This window comes from Cygnus olor, chromosome 3 (assembly GCF_009769625.2).
Source record: "Cygnus olor isolate bCygOlo1 chromosome 3, bCygOlo1.pri.v2, whole genome shotgun sequence".
Lineage (NCBI taxonomy): Eukaryota > Metazoa > Chordata > Aves > Anseriformes > Anatidae > Cygnus > Cygnus olor.
This window is the reverse complement of record NC_049171.1, coordinates 119,954,480-119,966,248: the sequence shown is the minus strand read 5'-3', so window position 1 is coordinate 119,966,248 and position 11,769 is coordinate 119,954,480. Positions and strand designations below refer to the sequence as shown.

The 11,769-nt window shown below is 59.2% G+C and overlaps 2 protein-coding genes across 2 annotated transcripts; one reads left to right on the top strand and one right to left on the bottom strand.

Annotated features, from left to right (window-relative positions):
• Window positions 1-2,233: 2,233 nt before the first annotated feature.
• Window positions 2,234-5,943, top strand: SSTR4 (somatostatin receptor 4). The gene is made up of 2 exons (XM_040552805.1): window positions 2,234-2,664; window positions 2,848-5,943. The coding sequence occupies exon 2, from the start codon at window positions 3,319-3,321 to the stop codon at window positions 4,519-4,521; it is 1,203 nt and encodes a 400-aa protein (XP_040408739.1). The 5' UTR covers window positions 2,234-2,664; window positions 2,848-3,318; the 3' UTR covers window positions 4,522-5,943.
• Window positions 5,944-6,060: 117 nt separating this feature from the next.
• On the bottom strand, window positions 6,061-9,312 carry THBD (thrombomodulin). The gene has a single exon (XM_040552803.1). The coding sequence runs from the start codon at window positions 9,181-9,183 to the stop codon at window positions 7,525-7,527; it is 1,659 nt and encodes a 552-aa protein (XP_040408737.1). The 5' UTR covers window positions 9,184-9,312; the 3' UTR covers window positions 6,061-7,524.
• Between the last annotated feature and the right edge of the window lie 2,457 nt (window positions 9,313-11,769).

Below are 11,769 nucleotides of genomic sequence, written 5' to 3'. Positions count from 1 at the left end.
TGAAACCACATTTCCCTTTTTGTAGGAAAGATTACCAATAAATAAATAAAACACAAAAACTTCCAAAAAGGAAAGGAAACAAGGCCTGTTCTAGCTAGCACTACATTTCACTGGGTTCTCCTGTGGGCCAGAGAAGAGCAAGACTTGTTCTCTTTGGGCCAGCCCAAAAGGATTACTTTATTTTGCTTTATTTGTGTGCCTTGGCTGCTCCTCCGATGGATGGGTCTGGCCAAGCTCGCAGAGGTAGCCAGGCCCTGCAACAACAAGCTGCTGTTCTGTGGTGGTTTGGGATGCAGAGGGGTGCTGGGGCTGCAGGGCAAGATGCGCCCTGCAAGCATCGCAGGAGACCTGACCCCGGTTCTTCTGCACCCCACGGGTGGCAAAGCATCCCAGTGCCACCACCAATGGGGACAGCAATGTACTGCTTGCTCCCTCCTCGCCTGTGACAGTGGGCCAGGCGTTCGGGCCAGGCTTGGCTGTTTTTACCTCTTTTGGCTGTATTTCAAGGTGGATTTTTCGTTGCAGCCACTAAAAAGAAGGCACAGACTGCCTTTTGTTGGGAGACCTGGCAGGGGAGGCTGGGCTTTACAAATATTTAGCTAGCGGTGATTGTACACTGCCTTTGGAGGGGAAAATGCCAGCGCAAACACGTGCAGCCAGCGTTCTGCAGCGTTTGCCCCCAGCATCGGGCATGCCCAAAAAAGTGCACGGCTTTGCTTTTACAGGGCTTTAAGTCAGTGGGTTGCAAACTCAGCTGGGTGAATGCTCAGCACCCAAAAAATTGTCCCCATGTGCAAACTGGGGGTGCCTGCCTTCCCCACCCACCGTCAGCATGCAAGCTCCCCTTCATTTCCATGCTCCCTGGGCAAAGCTGCGTGCAGCCCGGCTGGGATCTGGCTTGGAGCTGGTGTCCCTACGGCAGAGAGGCATCAGATCTGTGTGCCCTGCTGGGACCCGGTGCCTCAGGGGATGTCACCACTGCCCCCATGGTGCTGATGGCTGCAGTGAAGCTCCTGGGGAGAGCACGGGCTTTGACAGCTTTTATTACTGCAGGCCGTGGGTTTCGAGTTGGGGTTGGCTTTCTTTCCCTATCAAAATACCTCTTCATGCTACCTTGGGGGAAATGGGGTGCGCTTTATTTTAAGAATTAACCATCCCTGCAGCAGTTTTGCCCTTCCCCACCCAAACCTTTTCCACAGAAGGACTGGTACCAGCAGCCCAATATGAGCAAAAGTCCCACTCGCCGCTAAGGAGCTTCCTCCGTTACAGTAAAGAGCATTTAAAAATTTCCTGTTCCTCCTGAGAGGTGGAGGGGCTCGATGCAACCCGCAGGCGGTTTCATTGTTTTATTACACACTTTCCGGTCGCCGTCTGCAACAGGAACCCCTGGAGCACCGTGTCCCCCCCAGGCCTCTGCGCACAGCCAGGCAGCCCCTGTGTGGGCACAGGAGACCTGCCACTGCTCTCCCCCCTCCAGCACCCCTTGCTGCACAGCTTGCAGCTGTGGGCACCAGCCCCTGCTGTGCTTCTCCACCTCTGTGAAATTTAAGCCAGGATGTCCTCGCCAAAATTTTTGCCAGCTGCACAATTAACTATGGTCGTATATTTAAGCACCAAGAAGAAACACGCACCTGCGTTCCCATGCACATTGAGCCTGTTCTCAGTAATATAATATATGCATTTATCAATATCCCTGTCCCTGTGGCCAAAATCCCTTCCACAAACAAATGTGCTCGCTCACTCAGCTGTCTGTCAGCTTTCCGCTCCATCCCGACTTCCCAGAATCTCCCACAGGAGGTTGCCCGATGCAGGGACCCGGGAGCACAAAATGCGGGCAAGTGAGAAAAAATTCCTTTGCTCCAGTGATGTACCAGTGCAGGAGGGAGTGACAGCGTGTGGGTTAGCTTCGTTCAGATAAATCAGAAAGTCACAGCGATGCACACATGTGCTGCGGGGCTCTGTGCTGCTTTTGGGGGCTGCCTCCCTCCCTGTCCTGCAGCTCACCACCCCGGGAGGACAGTCCCTGCGGGTGGTGGCCACAAGCAGCACTGATGTTTTGCCAGGTCCCAGTGGGAGCACTTTTATTAAAAAAAATATTGATTTTTACCCAAAGCTGGGGAGAAAACGCCTTGTGTGTCACACTGAGCGCTCAGCCTAGCCAGGACAGGCTTTGCAGCCCTCTGAGCCCCTTTTATTCACGGCCCCCTTTCGCCCTTTGCACCATGAATTCCATCCAGGCTCTGATTTCAGATGAAGCTTTGGGTGCGTCACTGCTCTCTGCACCCTCCTCCACCAGCTCTTTGCCCGAGGCCGGGTCTGGGGGCACAGACCTGGGCAGGAGCCGTGGCAGCCACAGGGATGTGTGGCAAGATGCGGGATGCGCAGCAGGATGAGGGATGCGCGGCAGGATGCGGGAGCGAGCGCGGGGGGCGCGCTGCCTCCCTCCCGTCGCCAGGGCAACCGGCCTCCATCGCCTCCCACCCGTGGGGGACCCCCACAGCCCCCGCTCGGTGCAGGGGGCACGAGGCCCTCCCTGCCGCGGTGCTGGACTGCAGCATCCCCGCCTCCGCAGCGGGCTGGGGACGGCGGCGGGCGGGAGCGCACTTCCCTCGGCCACGGCCGGAGCAAGAGGAACGCCGCGAACCTGAAAGAGAAAGGAGAAGGGTATGTCGGGTGCTTTGTTTTGGATTGGCAAGTGGAGAGCATCAATCAGAAATTGGCTTTTATATATATACGTATTTATTTATTCATATGGGAAAGCTTATTTACATGGCACAGGTGATGCGGGCGAGTAAGACTCGCCTGCATTCAAAACCAGAGAGCGTGGTCTGTCTTTCACTTTAAAAGGTTCGGATCCTGCCGGTCATCTGATCCAGGTCAAGCAGGACTTTACCTCGCCAGCAGCCCCTGGAGCTCCTCACCAGTGCGGCTTGCAGCACCCGCCGCTGCCCCTCAGCAGCGGGCTGGGGGGGTCTTTCAATCCCTGGAGGATTGAGAGGTAAAATATCTCCAGATTGCTTTCACATTCTGCTTGCTTCCCCCGGCGGGGTTTAATGAAACCATTATGATCTGTACAGGTTCCTTAAGGTGGAGGGTGGCCCAGGGTACAACAATGCTGCCCTGAGGAGCACGCAGGGAGGGGACAGACAGGCTGGGGGGGCACGGGGGCCCTCGGCCACGATCTGAGGGGTTGGCAGGGGAGTGAGCTCCACGTCCACCGCACGCCGCAGCTCCCATCTCCTTCTCTCTGCCCTGCACCCTGCCTGCAGGCTGGCACCCGTCCCGCTGGTGTCCCACCCCCATGGGCCACCCCCTGGAATGAGTGTCGACGCTGAGCAGCTGCCCCTCTGGGCCGCCTCCGAGGTGCCCCCCAACACCAGCGCAGCCTCGGCAGAGGCTGGCCGGCTGCAGGGGCTGTCGGCGTGGGGCAGCAGGGCGGGCGAGATCGCCGGCATGGTGGTGATCCAGTGCATCTACGCCCTGGTGTGCCTGCTGGGGCTGCTGGGCAACTCGCTGGTGATCTTCGTCATCCTGCGTTACGCCAAGATGAAGACAGCCACCAACATCTACCTGCTCAACCTGGCCATTGCTGATGAGCTCTTCATGCTCAGCATCCCCTTCGTGGCCACCTCGGCCGCCCTGCACCATTGGCCCTTTGGCCGGGCGCTGTGCCGCACCGTGCTGGGTGTGGACGGGCTCAACATGTTCACCAGCGTCTTCTGCCTGACAGTGCTCAGCCTGGACCGCTACATCGCCGTGGTGCACCCGTTGCGGGCGGCCACCTACCGCCGCCCACGGGTGGCCAAGATGGTCAATGGGGGCGTGTGGCTCCTCTCCTTGCTGGTGGCCTCGCCCATCCCCATCTTCGCAGGCACAGCGACCACCCGCGACGGCCAGGCGGTGGCCTGCAACCTCCTGTGGCCAAGCCCAGCCTGGTCAGCTGCTTTCGTGGTCTACACCACCCTGCTGGGCTTCCTGCTGCCGGTGCTGGCCATGGGGCTGTGCTACCTGCTGATCGTGGGCAAGATGCGGGCGGTAGCACAGCGGGTGGGCTGGCAGCAGCGGCGGCGCTCCGAGGGCAAGCTGACACGCCTGGTGCTGATGGTGGTGGCCATGTTTGTGGTCTGCTGGATGCCTTTCTATGTGGTGCAGCTGGTGAACCTGCTGCTGCCTGGCCGCCTGGATGCCACGGTCAACAACGCCTCCCTCATCCTCAGCTACTCCAACAGCTGTGCCAACCCCATCCTCTACGGCTTCCTCTCAGAAAACTTCCGGCACTCCTTCCATGGCGTGCTGCGCCGCTGCCTCGACGCCAGCCTCTGCTGCTGCCACACCAAGGCGGGGGTCGCCGAGGAGGAGGAGGAGGAGGAGGAAGAGCCCCTCGACTACTGCGCCGTGCCCCGGGGTAACGACAAGGGCAAGGGCTGCATGTGCCCACCGCTGCCCTGCCAGCAGGAGCCCGCACACCCTGAGCCCTGCTGCAAGCCTGGCACCCTCCTGGCCAAGACCACCACCTTCTAGGGTGCCTTGCACCCAGCCTCCATCACCCTGGCAAAGGGGATCCCGGACGGAGAGGGGGCAAACCCCTGCAGCACTGCCCCCATGGCTGCGTACCTGGGCGGGAGGACGCCGGAGGGCAGCTGGTGCTTGGCTTTGCTGCGCAGGGTTTGTGCCGGCAGTGGCACCGGTTCTGCAGCCCGGATGCCAGCACCTCCCCTGGGACACGCGTGGCCTCTCCATCCCTGCTGCGCTGTAGCTCCCTGCCCCTGTGGGGATGTGGTGAGCAGGGGCCACTGGAAACACTGCATCCGAACTCTGCGATGGGGGACAACGCTTTGAGTTCTCCCACTGGTCTGGGGAGAAGACGTGGCCCTCTGTGAAACACAGAGGAGAGACCCTGAGCTCTTCCCATCCCCTCGCAGGCAGTGGGGACAGCCACGGGGCGAGGATGTGCACAGCCAGGCCGCCTCCCCCTGGGGAAAAGCGGGGGCTGCTCTGCAGAACGACTTTGCTGATGACTTTGCTCCCACCCCTGCTTTTCGAGGCGCTGGGCTGGGGCGTCCCCCCAGTTCTCTGCGCTCTCCAGTAGTGCTGTGCAGCCCAATGAAATAAAAAGCCATAACGTTGGCCCGTCATACAGCTAACAGCCTCGGCTGAGTCATCATTGCCATCGCCCTCGCCACCGAGGAGCCTCCGCTGTGGCCCCTTGACACCAGGCGAGTAATTGAGCTAATTGCCAGGTCCTGCCTTGGGGGGGCTGCGGGAGGGCAAAGTTAGGCATGAGCCCCATGCCCAGGCTGCGGGGACACTTGCTGCCCATGGGGGACACAAGGCTGCTGTCGAGGCAAGGATGCACCCCGTCCCACATGCCTGGGCCCACCATTGCCACATGGGACCAAGCTGGCAAGCTGCTGCAGGGCTGCTATTCCTCACGGGGCAGAAAGTGGGCTCAAGGAGCGGAGGTCATGGCAAAAAAAGGCACCTGCCAAATTTAACAGCAGCTTCAGCAGAAGCTTTAGCAGTTGCCAAGGAGCCCTGAGCTTACCTTCATCTATAAGGATAAACTTCAGGTCCCATAAACAGAAAATCCTGCCCCCTTAAAAATTCCGCAGGAAAAGGACTTTGGTAAAGCAGGACCCAAATGGCACTTTCCACAAGAAAGCCTGAGAGACCGGAGCCCTGCTTGCTCCATTTGCTGCAGACAAGCATCGCCCTCAAGGGCATCTTGAGCACATAGCCATAGGAACTGAAGACCGGTGCTGGAGCTGCACCGACCGGGCTGCACCGAGGTAGCATTAAATTAGCCATTTCCAGCTTGTTTGGTTTTAACTTTGTCCTTTTAACGTTATTCTTGTTCTCCACTATTTATGGCTCATTCCTTCTATTTTAATCCTGCTGGTGAAACAACCAGGAGGGCGTGCTTTCAGCCCGAGTCTCTGCTAAGAGCCCGCAGCTCCTTTTTTGCTTTGTTGGAGCCTGTGGCCCCTGGAAAAGCTGCGAGATGTCGACTGCCAGGCGGGGAAGGCTGGGGAAGGGGAGAAAGAACAGCTCGTTCCCAGATTTCTATAAACGAGACGGTAAAAGCTTTATTGGTCTACACACAAAATCACAACGTGATTGTGCATTGCGTAGGGTACATTTCCAATAAATAAATATTTACACACGTGCTGGGTCTATAAAACAGCGGGGTCAACCATTTACACGAGGAAAGCAACAGTTCACGCAGCGCGCAGCTGGTGTTTGTCTCAGTGATGGAGCTCCATCCCTGGGGGGCACAGCCCCTCCAGCCCTGACCCCAAACTCCCAGCCCCAAAATGGGGCCCAAAGCCCTCAGCACCGGCTCCACCGCTCACCCCGGCACAGCTCCTGGACCCGCACCGCCAGCCCCAGCGGCACAGCCCCTGATCTCACCCCCCAGGAAAACCTCACAGAGCACTTTCCCTGGATCTTCCTCCAGCTCCGTGTCGGATCCTGCTCCTGCAAACGCCACAAGGAAGTTTTGCCGTTGAACTTCGACATGAATTAGATTCAGCCCTGGACTAAAACTAAGGAGGGGGGGGAAAAAAAAAAATCAGGAAAAAAGCTTGCGGACGGGAGGGGTGGGTTAAGTTGCTCTGTAACAAGCAGTTTAATCCAGCAGCGGCAGAAAACGACGGAAGACATGCGGAGAACACAAGGCACGGTCTCATGGCACTGAAAACGACCCTCCCTAGCATGGAAAAAATTACCCTGGCATTCTCAGTATCCCCTTTTAACCTCTGCACCCCCCAAAAGCCCCAAAATGGTAAAAGGGAAGAGAAATTAGCATTCCCCCCCTGCCCCACGATGACACCCAGCAAGGTGCCTGCTGCCCCTAGTGATTTTACTAGAAAAGTGCTCAGCTGCGCAGAGATACATATGCAAAAAATGGGGAAGAGAAAAAAGCAATAAAATTTCTGCCGATGAGGATGACGGGGGCACAGAGGGCAGGCAAAGTACTGACCAAAAGACCCATGCTCCTTCTCCCACCATTTATCGGTTTTAAAACACTAAACCAAATCTAGACAAAAGCTGGAGCATCCCAGCTCCTCTTCACCCTGGACAAGCCTTCATCCCCAGCCTGCAGCGCTCTCCGGCCGAGAAGAGGAAAAATTCAGGCGAGACGACCTCCCACAGCCCAAGGTCCTCAAGGCAGTTGCTGGGCGCGTGCTCTCACCCCGTGGCAAGGCATATCGAGCTCAAGTCAGGTCCAAGCGGGGCTGTTCCTCCAGCAGAGCTCCCCTCTGGAGCCTCCCTGCCCGCGGGCTCAGGAAAGGGAGCAGAAACGGGAACCGCGCGGCAGCGCGCCCTGAGCCCTCCCCGCTCACTGCGGCACACGTTCACGAGAGCTGGCTGAAAAGCAGCACATATTTTCTGGCGGAGGGGGTGATCACAGCTTCTCCTGAATTCTCTTTATCATTACAAAACCGGGGGGAAAGGGGAGTTGAAAATAAACTTTACCCAGTTCCAGTTCACCTCCCTCTCACACCGTCCCACCCGGTCTCCCTACAGTTTCTGGCCAGAGGCGGCACAGCCCGTGGTCACCTGCTGAAGTCCCATCTCCTTCTCGTGGGGGCTGCCACACTTGTAATCCATGGAGGTGGGCGGCCGGCAGCGCTTCTTGGCCAGGTGGTACCCAACGGCCAGCAGCACCAGGGCCGCACACAGGACGCCCATGGCAATGCCCACCAGCGCACCGGGGTGCAGGTGCTCCATTTTTGGTGGGCCGCGGCTGGGGACGGGCGTCCAGAGCTCGAAGTCTCCTGAGGAGCCCCCGCTGTCCTCCGTCTGGGTTTCCTGGCAGTGGTTCCTGTCGACGAGCACATAGCCGTCGGTGCAGTGGCAGGCGTAGCTGCCAGGCTGGTTGGTGCAGTTGTGGTCACAGAAGTCCATCTCGCACTCGTCGATGTCGACGCAGAAGACCGTGTCGTTGCTGGAGGCCTCGTCCAGCACAAAGCCCTCGGGGCAGTAGCAAGAGTGGGTGTTCGAGTTGCACTCGGCTGGGCACTGGCTGCGGTCGCAGTACAGCACGCAGCGGGCGGGCTCCTGTGGGTGGACTGCATAGCCAGGCATGCAGCTGCAGCGGTAGCCGCCGGGCACATCCTCGCAGCGGTGCTCGCAGGGCGCCGCGTAGCAGCTGGAGACGGGCTGGCAGCGCCCCTCCACCATCTCGTAGCCGTGGTGGCAGCGGCACTCGAAGCCGCCCTCGGTGTTGAGGCAGGCCTGCTCGCACAGCCCTGGCGACACGGCGCAGTCGTCCACGTCCTCGCAGCTGCTCCTGTCGGGGGCCAGCTGGTAGCCGGCCTCGCACATGCAGAGGAAGGTGTCGCCGTTGGGCACGCAGTGGTGCTGGCAGGGTGCCCCGGCGCAGGGCGAGGCGCAGCCGCGGCCGTCGGGGCCCAGCGCCTTGCCGGCGGGGCAGGAGCAGCTCGGCCGCCCCCCAGGCTCGGCGCAGCTCCCCTCGCAGCCGCCGCCGGCCAGGCGGCAGGGCCAGGCGCCGGGCTCGGCGCGGCCCCAGCGCAGCCCCCCGCCGCCGCTCGCGGCCGCGCAGCGCAGCTCCAGCCCCAGCGCCGGGATGAGCGCCGTGCTGCCGGGGGGCAGCGCCAGGAAGTCCCCGCCGCGGACGCCGAAGGGCGTGCGGTAGGCGGCGGGCAGCCCGTCTGCGGGCGGCAGGCGCGGGCAGCTGTCGGGATAGTTGTACTCGCAGAGGAAGCCGTCGGCCGGCTCCTCGCAGCCGCGCTCCTCCCAGCGCAGCTCCCGCGACACGGTGGCGCAGCGGCTGCCGCAGCTGCGCCCCGACGGCTGCCAGTTGGCGTAGTCGGTGCGGCTGTCGCCCGTCACCCACTGGAAGCCGCGCAGCCGCTGCGCCGGCTCGGTGCAGGGGGTGGCCAGCCGCAGCCCCAGCCACAGCCGCCCGCCGCGGTTCTGCAGCAGCAGCGCGATGGCGTCCTCGGCCACGGTGGAGCGCACGGTCATCAGGTGCCCGCCGTGCCGCTCGCAGGCGGCGCTGGCGGCGGCGAAGGGCAGCGGCGCCCAGAAGACGGCGAAGCAGTCGTGCTCCAGGCACTGCGCCCCCGACGGGGCGGCCTCCGCCGGCTCCGGCTCGCCCGGCGCCGGCCGCAGTCCGGCCAGCAGCGGCAGCAGCAGCAGCGGGAGCCGCCGCATGGCGGCCGGCCGGCACGGCAAATCTCTGGCATGGCCCCGTCGCCGCCCGCCGCTTTATAGGCGCCCCGGCCCGCCCGGCCGCCCGCCGCAGGAAGGAAGCGCCTCCGGGGACGGGCCCCGCCGCCGCCGCCGCCACTGCGCCCAGGGATTGCGGCGGGGGCGGCCCCGGCTCTGAGTAAATCCCCGCCGCCCCCCGGCCCCGCCCGGCCCCCCCCGCGCCGCAAGGCTCCGGGCAGGGCCCGCCCGGGCGTTCCCGCGGGATGGGGATGAGGATGGGGGGGAAGGGGGCGGTCTGCGCCCCCTCGGGGGGAGGGCGGCAGGGCTGGGTGCCGCGGGGGTGGGCGGGGGAGGGAAGGAAAAGAGAAAAAAAAAAAAACAAAAAGAAAAGAGGAGAGGAGAGGACAGGAGAGGAGAGGAGAGGAGAGAAGAGAGATGAAAAAAGAAAAGAAAAATAGAAAAGATAAGAAAAAGAAAGAAAAGAAAAGAAGAAAAGAAAAGAAAAGAAAAGAAAAGAAAAGAAAAGAAAAAGAGAAAAGAAAAAGATAGAAAACAAAAAAAGCAAAACAAGGAAAGAAAAGAGAGAAAATGAAAAGAAAAAAAAGAAAAAGAAGAGAACAGAAAAGACAGCAAATAATTTTTAAAAAGAAGAGAGCGTAAGGAGAAAAGAGACCCAAGGGGCGAAGGAGCAGCACAGGGCAGCCAGGAGCTGCCAAGGAGCCCCCGGCACAGCACGGCCAAGCTGGGAGGGGGGCAGTGGAGGCCCAGCAGCACCCAGGGAGCAGAGTGAGGCCCTGCGAGCCCTGCTCACCTTCTAGCCCTGTGGGGGTGGACAGACAAGCAGCGTGGGGACAGAGAGCCAGACAGGTGGCAGGGACAGACAGCCAGGACCACGTCCAAGCAGTACAGGGAGAGACACGGCTCCGGGCTCTGCAACAGCTTGGCCCCTTCCAGGTTCTTATCCTCGCAGAATCCGCCTCTATGATCGGAACATGGCCAAGAGCAAAATAAAACTGAAAAGCAAACATCTAAAGCTTCACCACTCAAGGAAAAGGGCGTCCGACCTTTTTTTTCCCCAGTTTAAATAGCAGTGTCTTTCCTGGAAGGCTCAGCCACAGCAGTCAGCCCTGGGGACCCATGCAGAGCCCCAGGGCCGTGCCGCCTCGCCCCGCTCCCCGCAGGGAGGTTACTTCATTTATTTCATTTACCATCACGGCTCGGCTCCCCAGACATCCTCTTTGTTCCCGGGGGGCTGGCGGCAGCAACTCCAGGTGGGGAAAAAGGGAAAGATGGGGGAAAGGCGTAATAGCTGTCATTAATAACCCTAATAACTGTAATCGGCTCCCTCCCTGTCCCAGGGTGACTCCCTTGCCCTGATTTCGTGGGACAGTCCAGTGCTTCAGAGCAGGACAAATCCGTCTGTGGGACCTCAAAAAGGAGTTCTGTCCAGCATCTGCCGCTCCCTGGGTGAAATCACTCCTCCGACAGCAGCTGTGCTGCTCCTCACCTCTGCAGAAGGAGCAATCCCCCCTTTCCCAGAGCTGTCCTGGAGGGGGAATTGTCACTGACTTTCCTATATGCTGACTTTCCTTTGCTTTAATAAGAGCTTTTCCCCTGTTTTCATTTTGTGTCTTTTTTTTTTTCACTTCTTGTGCCTAAACTCTTCTCCCTTCTTGTTCTATTTGTTTTGTTTTCAGAAGCAACACAGCAAAATAATGGGGAAGGGTCAGGGAAAACAAGGAAAAAGCAAAAAGACAAAATGTAATCAGTGAAAAAAAAAAAAAAAAAAAAAAGAAAAGATTTCTGTGTTGTTGTTTTTTAAGATATTATACAAACATAAGTGTCACTTCAAGCCCACGTGATGAAGAGTGCTTTGAAGCGTTCCAGCAGGAGCTACAGCAGTGCCCAGGCAGTGCTCCCCCGAGCCACGGGGGGTGTGCCCGCGTCCCTTCCCGCAGCCAGCCGCAGGCCTGCCTGGAGCAGGGACACGTCCCCGGGGCAGGAGACATGAGGGCAACCACGCTTTGATAACACTTTTCTATCCCAATGGTTGTTTCCCTCCGGTGCCTCCAACCACCACAAGCATTTGCTCATGTGGCCCCGACAGGCTGAGTCACGGACAGAGAAATGCCTTTCCTGATGACATCCCACTTTTCCTTTATTAATCATGCTGCTCTGCCATTTAAAGTTATTGCAAGACTATTGCCGGCTGTCCGTTGTGATAACAGAAAGGAGACCTTTTGCATTACTCCAGCCTGAGTCATCTGAAATGTCACTGTCACCCCTCTGCCAGGGGGATGCTGACAGCGGGTATGTCCAGGGTGGCTGACCTGTGGTTACGGGGTATGTGATGTGGATCTTGTTGGCTTGCTTGTTGGATTTGGGAAACGCAGCTCCTTCTCCAGCTTTGCCAAGCAGATTTTGCGTGTCTTGCAGAGAGAGATGCAGCACGGCGTCAGGGGTGCAAAGCCGTAAATCTGACTGCAAAAATGAGAGGATATTATGACAATATTTCTACCCTGCTAGCCTGCCTCAACTGGGGGCTCAGCCTCAGAAACAGGGATTTCAGATTTTGGAAAAAAAAAAACT

Coding starts and splice junctions, on each gene's coding strand:
- SSTR4 (XM_040552805.1), top strand. CDS start 3,319: ATGAGTGTCGACGCTGAGCAGCTGCCCCTCTGGGCCGCCTCCGAGGTG.
- THBD (XM_040552803.1), bottom strand. CDS start 9,183: ATGCGGCGGCTCCCGCTGCTGCTGCTGCCGCTGCTGGCCGGACTGCGG.